The sequence below is a fragment of the Rhincodon typus genome, chromosome 20, assembly GCF_021869965.1.
Source record: "Rhincodon typus isolate 14 chromosome 20, sRhiTyp1.1, whole genome shotgun sequence".
Classification (NCBI taxonomy): Eukaryota; Metazoa; Chordata; class Chondrichthyes; order Orectolobiformes; family Rhincodontidae; genus Rhincodon; species Rhincodon typus.
Genome location: NC_063351.1, coordinates 38,541,082 through 38,553,409, shown reverse-complemented (window position 1 = coordinate 38,553,409; position 12,328 = coordinate 38,541,082). Strand labels below are relative to the sequence as shown.

The 12,328-nt window shown below is 38.3% G+C and overlaps 1 protein-coding gene across 3 annotated transcripts in view; it reads left to right on the top strand.

Moving 5' to 3' along the window:
• Positions 1 to 12,328, top strand: part of sh3pxd2aa (SH3 and PX domains 2Aa) — a 282,467-nt gene that overhangs the window by 247,187 nt on the left and 22,952 nt on the right. For all 3 annotated transcript variants that reach the window (XM_048608736.1, XM_048608735.1, XM_048608737.1), the window contains one exon: positions 5,171 to 5,520. In XM_048608736.1, coding sequence (XP_048464693.1) covers positions 5,171 to 5,520 — 350 coding nt within the window. The remainder of the gene's footprint in view (positions 1 to 5,170; positions 5,521 to 12,328) is intronic.

The window sequence follows — 12,328 nt, the reverse complement described above, 5'->3', positions numbered from 1 at the left end:
GTTCTTGTTTGTGTCTTGTTGACTTTGCACTCAGCAGAACGGGCCCATTTTCACCTTTTCACATCTAATATTTATGCCTATTGTACATCTCTATTTCTCCTTTGCCACTATTTGCACTCATTTTGTCTTTTGCTGTGGACACCCTCGCCATCTTGCTTTTCCTTCCCCTCTGTCAGCAACATAGAAAATATTCTCCAGCCCCTTCCAGTTCTGAAGAAGAGTCATGTCAGACTCTTGAAGGACTAGGATGCACTGTAGTTAAAGGGGATTCTGTAGACGTACTGAATTTGGATTTCCAGAAGACATTTGACAATATGCCCTGTAAAAACTTATTGCAAAAAGAAGCTTATTGCACACAATAAGCTTGTAATGCTTTTCTTATTGGCAGGATGTGAAAAGTGGAGTGCTGTTGAACTCTGTGCTGGGGCCTCATCTTTTTATAATGCAGATCAATTGATTAGGTGAGGGGAACAAAGGCATGATAACTAAATTTGCAACTGACACAAAAATAGCTAGGAAAGTATGTTTGATGAGGTTGTAGCAGGTTACGACATATATAAATACGTTGAATGATTGGACAAGATCTGGCAGATGGAATAAAATGTGGGAAAATGTGAAGTTGTTCACTGTGGGCAGGGATTATTAAAAAAAAGGCTATTACTTAAATGGAGAAAATCTTCAGAATCCCAGTGTTCAGAGAGATGTTCCAATGCATGAGTCACTGAAAGCTAGTATGCAAATACAGCAAGAAATTAAGAACATTAATGGAATGCTGATGTCCTTTATTATGAGAGCAATTGAACATAAAAACAAGGATGTTATGTTTCAGTTATACAGGACATTGTTGAAACCACATCTCAAATATTGTGTACAGTTTTGGCCTCCTTATTTAAGGAAGGATATAAAAGAGTTGGAGGCAGTTCAGAGAGGTTTTACTAGATTGATAACTCTGTTTTTTGAAATAAAGTATCCAGAATATCTAGTGGTCTGATTCTCTTCTTGCAACAAGAATCAAGGAAGATTTTATTTTAACTGGTATAGTGAATTCTAAGAGCATGTTCTCATTTTTTTAACCTTTATACCTTTGCTAATGCCCACTTTTCTGAGGATTCCTTTGACATTCTTATTGCTGCAGTTGGTCTACTATTTAACTAACAGCAATTGGCTATTGTGTTTCCTGCCCTATTACAATTGAAGCTTTTTTTTGTATCACTTTCTGTTTCTAGTCTTTCACCTTTACTACTTAGGCGCTCTCTTACTTGTTCCCTAAAACATATATCTCTTCGATCTGCAAGTATTCCATTCCTCTAGTTTCCTTGTTGATTCCTGTATGAGCATGTTCCCACCTATAACTGTATGTGTAGGATAGACATAGAAACTGGAAGTGAAAGTAGGCCATTTGGTCCTTTGAGCCTGCTCCATCATTCAATATGATCATGGCTGATCCTCTATCTGAATGCCATTTTCCTGCTTTCTCTCCGTAACCCTTAAGATATATAACATATAAAAATTTATCAATCTTTATTGTACATACTCAGTGACCTGGCCTTCAAGTGTAGAGAATTCTACAGGTTGACCACCTGCTGAGTGAAGAAATGTTTTCTCAACTTAGTTCTAAATGGCCTACTCATAATCTGAGATTGTGATCCCTGGTTCCAGAATCTTGAACCAGGGGAAATACCCTCCTTGCATCTATTCTGTCTAGCCCTGTTAGAATTGTAATCATTTTAATCTCTCATAAACACTAGTGAATTCAGGCCGAATGGAACCAGTTTCTTCTCATATGTCAGTCCTGCTGTCCCCAGTATTAGCCTAGTGAATCTTCGCTCCACTCTCTTTATGGCAAGTATATTCTTTCATAGGTAGAGAGACCAAATCATAATTCTCCATGTGCAGTCTCACCAAGACATTGTAAACTGCAGTAAGACATCCTGAGTTCGAAACTCAAATACTCTTACAATGAAGGCTAACATACCATTTGCCCTCCTAATTGCTTACTGCACATGCCTGTTAACTTCCATTGATTAGTGTACAAGGATACCCAGATCCTTATATACATTCACATTTCCCATAAAATCACCATTTAAATGTTAACCCTAACCCTCATACTAACGGTGTCTTTCTATTTTTCACACCAAAGTGCATAAATTAACATCTTTCCACTTTATGGTGCATCTGACATGAGTATGCCAAACTTATCTAATAGTCCTGAAGCCTCCTTGCATCTTCCTCATAACTCACAATCCCACTTAGTTTTGTATCATCAGAAAACTTGGGAATATTGCATTTGATTCCTTTGTCCAAGCCATATACTTACCTAGGTTAAAAATATAGCAGGTCCTAAGTACTGATCCCTGCGGTACACCATTAATCACCCCTGCCACCTGGAAAAAGACCTATTTATTCCCATTCTCTGTTTCTGGTCTGTCAACCAATTTTCAATCCATGCCAGTATATTACCCCAATCCAATCTCTTTAATTTTGCCCACTTCTATGGGCTTATGAAAAGCATCCTTGAAATCCAAATATACCATATCGCTGATTCTATCTTATCAATTCTAAAAATTACATCCTCAAAAACACTGCAGTGGCTTAGTAAATATGATGAAGCAAGATGTCATAGGTATCTGCCAGAATTGCTGCTTTTCTGATATTTGAAATTTGATGCTCACCTAGATAAATGAAGGTTGACTGAAATGCTATTTTTGAATTCTTCCATAGTCATGATTTGCCTCACGTTCTCAAATTTGTTCTCTACCTTCAATGATCTAAACTACTGATCCTACAGCATTTCTTTTTTTCTTGTAGACTATACAAATGCCTGATTAGGTATGTTTCTTGTAGACCTAAATTTTAATTCAAAGTCAAGATCTTAAGCATTGAGTATTACTTTAACAGTTCTGTAATCTTCAGATTGTTCTTAGACAAACTGGCATTTACATTCATACTGTTTCCCAAAAATAATTGTAACAATGCAATCCAAACATCTTTTAGCCATTTTGTCTCCCAAGTTACATTTTCAAATGATGTGATTTATCTTTCAAGTCTAGCCTCAATAAATGTAGGCACTAAACGTAGATGGTTAATTAAGTCAAATCCCTCATTAGAATCATCCTCCGAGCTTTTACTATTAGTTTCTTCTTTTACTGTAAGCTTTTCTGTGTCCACGTTGTGCTGTTTGATTTCCTGATCACTTTAGAGTTCAAGATTTTGTGGCGAAGTTGAGTAGAGTATTTGTGGATTGGAAGACAAGACTCTGAACTTGATGTTTGTAAAATGATAGGGGGTGAAGAGTGCATGACCCCGTTAAAAGATGATGTGCTTTTTCTGTGCTTAGAGATTCAAAAAAAAAAGTCGGGGCTGCTTATGGGTTGCAGGTTTACAGACAGCTCCTGAAATTGAAAGATTTGTATTAAAGGCTGTATAGTTAGCAATCCAGGCAGCAGTTTTGTTTTGTTATCGAGGCAACCAGTTGAATATCAGCCAATTAATTTAAACCAGGCACTTAGAGACTAAAAACCAATTAAATTTGATGGTTTTGACAACATAGGTTCAATTGTATTGTAAGAAATTGATATGTCATCTAGGGTATAAAAGAACAGGACATTTGAAAATCAGTGTGAGAGCGACTTGCCATCTGATAGAGTTAACAACCATCAGCTCTAAAGAGTAAATCACTGGCTCTCACAGAATTCTCTAAGCTCTCAGAGTAACCATCATCTAACTAAAGGAACAGCAGCACTCTTAGCTAACAATCCTGGCACAAGAATTCGACAGAGAAAGGCATTCCTGATTGAAGATCAGTGGAAAAGGCACAGAACATTCCGGAAGACATATCCTGGCTGTAATTTTGAGAGACTTGAGTTTTTTTTTAATTATTTTGGTTTATATAAGTGGGATTTGTATTTATTAGAAGGCATACCATTAGAATCTTGTTTTATTCATGAATAGTTGGTAGTTAGAGGGGAATTGTTTGTTAATAGTTCAGTTAATTTTTTCACTGTTAGATTTAGATAAATAAATTGTTACTTATTGATTATAGAGTGAGTGTCATGAGTTTATTTCATTTAACTACCCCTTTATAACTGATTGGCGGTGAGAGGCAGGTTATACCACTTTTCACACTTCTTTTAACAGATGATAGGGCGAGGTGGGCTTCTCTGGCTATTTCGGTTTTAGTTATCGGGGGATGGGGGGGATCTTTATAACAATTTCTTGGTTCTATTTCCCATTCCACTGTTATTTTCATTCCTTTCTCTTTCCATTGCTCTTTGCTTTTCTTTCTCCCCGATGCCATTTTTCCTTTCTTTTTTATTTCACTTCCTCTCTATTTTCCCTGTGCCTTGTGTCTTTTCATTTCTAACTGAATCTTAGCCAATCCTAGCTGTTACATCTCAATTTCAGATTTTCCTCCTAATTCTAAATGTTGGTAATCACTTTCAGCATCTCATCATTACAAGATCCTGTTTTCATTTCAACTTGCAATTTATCTGATGACTTTCTCAGTTTAACCTTAAAGATTTCATCCTAGATTCTTGTGAATTGCAAAGAAAGCTAACAGTAAACATCTTTCCATTAACACTACAGGTTTTTGTAGACACCTGCTCTCTGATACATCCTGGATTACATCACTGTTCCAGAAGGAATCTCTGATCTTTGTTTATAGGAACTCATTCACATAAATAACCAGCACCAACCATCTGTTTTGAATTCCAAAATGATATTAATAAAAATATATAAATTCTACTTTAATCACGATATCTCTGGACTGGATTATGTTATCAGCTCTCGGAACAACATTCTAATTTAATTTGATATGTTTCTGTTCAGGTTTCTTTTTGTTTTAGTTACGATGCCTCTTTAAGGTTTGTCAATTTCTTAATTTGGTTCATTATCTTTTTTAATTTGCTCAAAATGTGTAGGGAGAGTCAGGTGGGACACCAGGGTAGTAGTTAGGAGGCAGCGATTGCATCCTGTGCGCATCTACTGTCAAGGAAAAGAATTGGTGTCTTGTACTTCAATACCTAGCTTGGGTCTATTCGGTACTTTTAGGTTGAATGGCTGTTATATTCAGTAGTATGTCTCCGAACAGTATTATGTTACTGATTGTTAACCTTGAGACAAATGTGCAAAAACACCTTGGTTCAGTTTGTAAATCATTTTTTTCCAGATATCAAGGCAAAGAGGGATGGGCACCAGCATCTTACTTAAAAAAAGTGAAGGATGATCTTACTCCACGAAAAAAGCCTCTTACTGGGCCAGTAGAGATCATTGGAAATATAATGGAGATAAGTAACCTACTGAATAAAAAATCATGCAGTGAAAAAGATGTTCAGACAGAGAACGAATCTAACTTTTATGATCATCCTCCACTCACGGCAAAGGAAATCAGTCTCCCACTGCCCTGTGACCAGACCAATGGTGATGCAACTGTATTGACAACAGCAGAGAAAAGACTTGGCCGAGGAGCTTCAGGGTCGCCGGCTGTTGCCCGGGTTGCTCCTCAGAGGGCAAACATAGGTATGTGATTGAAGGTACATTTTGTGTTCTGAAGCAGAGCTCTAGCATTTAAAAATGTTTATAATTTGGCAATCTTGAGCTAAAATCAGTTCCTTAGCAAAGTACTGCTATCATACATTTTCAAATTATAAAAGTTCTCTTAATTGTTGATAGACATTGTAAGACCATAAGACATAGGAACAGAAGAAGGCCATTCACCCATTGAATCTGATATTTCTCAACTCTGCTTTCCTGCCTTTTCCCCATAACCCTTGATTCCATTGCTGATTAAAAATCTGTCAAAAACATGAAAAAAATGTGTATGAATATACATAAACCCAGCCTCTACGGCCGTCTGTGGCAAAGAATTCCACAGATTCACTGCTATCTAAGAGAAGAAATTAAATGTCTTAAATGGGCAAACTCTTACACTAAGCTTATGCCCTCTGGTCTTAGATTTCCCCACAAAATGAAACAGCCTTTCTCCATATACCTGATAAGTCCTTTAAGAATCTGGTATGTTTCAATAAAGTTGCCTCATTCTTCTGAACTCCTATCAGCACAGGCGCAACCCATCAGCTTCTCCTTATAAGACAGCTCCTCCATACGTGAGATCATCTAATGGATTTTCTAAGGACTACCCCCAATTCCAGGATATCTTTCCTTAGATAAAAGGTGAATGTAACTGTTCACAGTATGCCAGTTGTGGTGTACCTAGTGCCTCGTTTAATTTAACTTTAGACTTCCTTACTTTTATACCTCATTCTCTTTGAATTAAAGGCCAACATTCCATTTGCCTTCCCTAATAACTCTAAACTTGTGTGGTGTTTTTTGTGATTAATGCAGGACTCCCAAATCCTTCTATGCTGTAGCTTTCTCCATTGAATAATATTCAGCTCCTCACATGTTCCTACATTGTATTCCATCTGCCCAAGTTTTGCCCACTTATTTAACCTGTTTATGTTTCTCTGTGGGCTCTTTATGTCATCCTCACTACATGCCTTCCTACCTACTAGTGAGTCATCTGCGAGCTTGGCTATCGTGCATTCACTTTCCTCATCCAAGTAATTGATATATTTGTAAATAATTCATCCTTGTGGTACTCCACTTGTTACACCTTGAAAACGCCCATTTATCCCAACTCTCTGCCTTCTATTAGTTAGCCAATCCTTTATGTCATACTCTTTTTGCATAAAGGTGTTACATTGGCAGTTTTCTAAACCTCTTGGACTTTTTTCAGAATCTAACGATTCCTGGAAGATTACTACCAGTGCATCAACCATCTCTGTAGCTACTTCCTTTGATATCCTAGGGTGCATCTCATCAGGTCCAGAGGACTTATCAGTCTTTAGCCCCATGAGTTTCCCTAGAACTTTTTTCCCAGTGATAGTTATTGTATTTATTTACTCTCTGCTTTTCCCCCTGATTTCTTAGTTTTTTTTGGAGTGCTATTAATATCTTTTACGGTGTAGACTGATGCATAATATTTATTCAGCTCATCTGCCATTTCCTGGTTCTGAAAAGGATTTATATTCTCTTTGGTCTCTCTCTTCCTAATTCTAACTGTTGTTGATAGAAAATTAGAGAGAAACGAACTTTTGAGTAGGGACTACAGATTTCATTGAGATGACAACTTTGCCACCTTATGTCTCCCACACCTGTCACTCTACTCCCCTCCCATTACCTATTCTGCTCACACCATCTGTCACGTTGCCCGTCCCCAACCCCAACACTCAATCATGTTACACACTTATCTTCTCTCCAAAACATTTCAAAGAGGCTTTAGGATATTTAAATCCTGTTCTCAGCAAAATTGTACATGTAATTTCTGTAGCATTATTGCATGAGACTAGGAAATGGCCTGAGTCCATGTTATATTATAAGTGACTTGGAAGGTGATGAAGGAAGAAAACAAAACGTAACACACCTCCATGTCATAAGCTATCCTCACCCACCGATGCCCTACCCCTGACCCACCTGTCACTTTGCGACTGTCACTCTTTCTCCTCACTTATCTGATATCCTAACCCCCCATCATCCTTCTATTCTCACCAGATGAGACCACATCTAGTGCACATTATGCAGTTTGGTTTCCACATTTAAAAAAATACTTGAGTTGTGATGAGGGTGCTTTCTTAGGAGGAAAGGCTGAACAAATTGTGTTTATATTCCTTGGAGCTTAGAAGCATGAGAAGCAACCTAGTTGAAATGCATCTGATTCTGAAGGGGCTTGATGGTGTAGATGCTGAGGGATTGGTTGCGCTGGTCAAGTAATCTAAAGTGCAGGGTCACAGTCTCAGGAAAGGGGTTAATCATTTCGGACTGAGATTTGCAATTTCTTCATTCAAAGGATTGTGAATCTTTGGAATTTTATATCCTCAACAGCTACAGAGTCTCGGTCGTTAAATACCTTGCAGACTGTGGAAAACATATTTTTCTGCCTCTCGGGAATCAGGTGTTCTGTGAAATGGGTGAGAATGTGATGTGAGAATTACCCCTAAAGTATTGAATGGCAGACTAGACTGCATAAGGCCTACTTCTGGTCCTTTTTCTTGTGTTTCAGTTGAAAAATTATACCTCCAACAATGCAATATTTACTCAGTATATCCAAGCCTATTGACAGCTCGTATGAGAGGTGAATTAGGGAAAGTGTTTTGGAAACTAGATTAAATGATGATATCTAAGCAATTACAAATATTTCAAGAATGAATTCATTATTTGCAACAAATAAATTGCTTGCCTTAAAGAACAAAATACTCTTGGGAAAAATCGATCAACTGTGGATAATAAATAGAAACTAAGGAACTGTAGGCCATTCAGCCCATTGAGCCTGTTTTACAATTCAACATCATTATGGCCTCAGTGCCTTTTCCCTTCACTACCATGTTAACCTTTTACACCATTGGTAATCAGAAATTTATTACTCTCCTTTTAACTACTGGTTTTCCACATCCTTCTGGAATAAGGAATTTTAAAGATCTACAACACTCAAAGTAAAAATAAAATTTCCTAATCTTGGTCATAAATAGTATCCTGATTAATTAGAACTTAAGCCCCCGGCTGTATCTACCCCATCTATCCATTTAGTAATGTGTAGGTTTCGTTGAGATCGCTTCTCGTTCTTCAATACTCCAGAAAATCAAGGAGCAGTTCAGAAAATTTCTTTTCATTGGATAATCCCACCATCCTTGGAACAAGTCTGGTGACCCTCGATTGTACTCCCTTTCTACCAAAAATATCTTTTCCTGTGATAAGATAATCAAAACAGTACCCCAGGTGCAGTCTAACCAAGTTCCTATGCAATTGACTTCACTACTGCTGTATTCAAGTCCTCTTATGATAAAAGCCAACATTTCATTAACTTGCCTAATAGCCTGCTGCTGCTGCTGCTGCTGCTGCTGCATATTAGCCTTCAGTCATTTATTGACAAGGCCACCAAGGTCCATTTGCACATCTACATTTTTCAACCTCTTACTATTTAAGAGATGCTCTCCATATCTGTTTCTTCTACCAACCTCACATATTCCACATTATATTCCATTTATCATGTTGTTGCCCAAATACAAAGCCTGTCCAAATCCTTCTGAAAATATTTTACATATTCCTAACAACATACTTTCCTACTTGGCTTTGCATTATCTGCAAATTTGGAAATATTACATTTGGTTATCAACTCCAAATCGTTGTGAACAACTGAGGCCCCAAGTACTGATCCTTGTGATGTCCCACTAGACTCAGTCTACCAACTCCAGAATGATTCATTTATTCCTACAATGTGCTTTCTGCCTGTTAACCAATCATTAATCTATGCCAATACATTGCTACCTATACCATGTGCTTTAATTTTACTAACCAACTTCCTTTGAAAGGACCTCATAAAAAGCCTTCGAAAAGTCCAAATATAATGCGTTCATCAACACTCATCAACTCCCCTTTATCAATTTTGTTAGTAGAAAAACTCCTACAAATTTGTCAAATACAATTTTTCCATTCACAAATCATGCTGACCATGCTCAATCAGATCATTTTTATCCACATATCCATTTACCATGCTCTTTATGATAGAATCTATTGTTTTCCTGACTATTGTGTAAGGCTGACAGGTCAGTAGTTCCCTGCTTTTTTCTCTTACTCCCTTCTTAAATAGTGTGGTGACATTTGCAAGCTCCTAATCTGCAGGAATCATTCCAGAATCTATAGAATGCTGGAAAATAATTACCAATGCATCAACTATCTCAATAGTCACCTCTTTCAACAGTCTAGGATGTTGACTATCAGGTCTTGGGAATTTATCACCTCTTAGCCCCATTAATTTCTTCAGGATGGTCTTCTTGCATGTGCTGTAGTAATTTCAACTAACCCCTCATTCTCCCTCGCCTCCTGGAGCTCTGGTTCTGGGAGGTTGCTTGTATCTTCCTCAGTGAAAACAAGAACAGTAATCATTTAACTTCTCTGCCATTTCACCATTCCATATAATAAATTCTCCCGTCTTTGCCTTTAACAGACCGATGTTCCCACAACAAATGTTAACAACAGTAACATATTAATGGAGGATATTCATAATGTTGCAAAGAAGAAAATACAGTAAACCTGAGGTTAGGGAGAATTCAGCTAAAGGTAATCAATGAATTATTTGATAAAGAGAATATGAGTAAATTGGCAAGAAACTTTAAAAAACCAATTGTAAAAGCTTCTAAAAGTAGGGTAAAATGGAAAAGATTATCAAAAGTAAATACGAGTCACTTAGAGGCGATGACTAGGAATATTAGAATGGTAAATGAGAAAATAAAACAGACATTAGACGAATAATTTATGAAGCTTATCTGTCTTTATGGCAGAAAACACAAAAATATTCAGCAACAATACCAACCCAAAGTTTGGTGAAAAAGAGGTACTTGCAATAGTATTAAAGGAAAAGTACTAGAGAAATTAATAAGATCTGGATATCTACAGATCACTGGATCTGATGATCTTCACCCTACAGTTTTAAAATAAATGGTGTTATAATCGCAGCTGATGATACTACCGGACAAGTCAGATCCCAGAAAGAAACTAGCTTTAAAGATCATTTTTTATTCAATTAGTCATATGGAAACAAGATGAAACAATGTGATCTTGCAGACATTGCAATGGTAACTGCCTTGATACAATTATGGGTTGAGCTTTGAAATCCCACACAGGTTTTCAGTGGATCTTTGGAAGTAATTCTAAAGAATTTTAGTGCAGCTTAACAGCCATTGGGATAGGATGGCCACCCACCATTTCAAATCACAAGTCTTGGTCCAGCAGCTGACATTTCTGTAATGGTGTCATGAGACATTTTCAGTTTGCAGCAGCAATCCACCTCACTGATCTGTAGGAAATGGCATTGAGAATGAAAGACTGTCAGCCTTCTGTACCTTCTCCACATCCTTTGGGAACATTCCGCAATTTCTTCATGTAGAACTCCATAGAGTCCCTACAGTGTGGAAACAGGCCATTTGGCCCAACAGGTCCACACTGACCCTCCGAAGAGCATCCCACCCAGATCTTACAACACCACCACCACCACCCCTCCCCCCCACCCCCCCCACCCTATCCCTGTAACCCTGCAACCCTGCATTTCCCATGGCTAATCCACCTAGCCTGCACATCCTTGGAGGAAACTGGAGCACCCGGAGGAAACCCATGCAGATACAGGAAGAATGTGCAAACTCCATACGGACGGTCAGCTGAGAGTGGAATCAAACCTGGGTCCCGGGTGCTGTGAGGCTGTTCAGTGGCCACTAGAGATGCCGTTGCCCTGTGCTTTCTGACACATTTCTTTCTTCTCAATTTCTCTGCACCATTGCTTCATTGTATTGTGCAATAACGGTGATACCTGATGTGGCTGGATCAATTGGTTACAGTCCCAGTGAATCTACATGGACCTTTGACATAATGGATCTTATTCCAATGTATCAGTACTAGATATGTTGTACAAATATGGTAGGAAATTATAAGTGCTATAGGATAACTGAAGCTGTCTCAGTCCATTCCATCCATAACCCCATCCTGACATCAGTGAAGAAAGGCAGCATTGGATATGAGTATGCTAGTAAGTACTTAGCCCAGTGTACCTATAAGGACTTGGATTGTCTTTATGAACTGTGGCCCTCAGGTGACACAGAAAGGTCATTGGAGATTACTTCTGCTTCATAAAGATGAGTACGATCAATTTGTAATGACCAATGACATGATCAAGATTGCTTATAGCCATGATTTGTATTCGACATAGTTGGTCACTGCGTGCGGTTCAATTGCAGGATTTTATGATCCCAGGTATCTTTTACCTGTATTGTGTAAGTGCCTGATTAATGCAATTGCCCCTTGAAGGACTTCACACTGCTGACAAACCACTCCCTCAGACAGAAAAAAAGCACTGTGCCATTTGTGGATGCAGCCAATTTTTATTTCCATTGGTTGAGAGAGGGACAAGATAGGCAATGCAGCATTCCAGGATTTAGATGTTTCAGGCGAGATATAGAGGGATGTAAAAGAGGGAGGTTGTGTTACTGATTAGGGAGAATATCACAGCTGTATTGAGGGAGAACACCTTGGAGGGCTCATCCGGCAAGGCCAAATGGGTATAGCTCAGGAATAGGAACAGTGCAATCACTTTGAGTTTATTACAGCCCTTCCAATAGCTGGCGGGAGGTAGAGAAAAAGATACGTGCACAGATTATAGAAAAATGTAAGAACAGCAGGGTTGTTGTGGTAACCAGGTGTAGAGCTGGATGAACACAGCAGGCCAAGCAGCATCGTAGGAGCAGGAAGGCTGACGTTTCGGGCCTAGACTCTTCATCAGAAA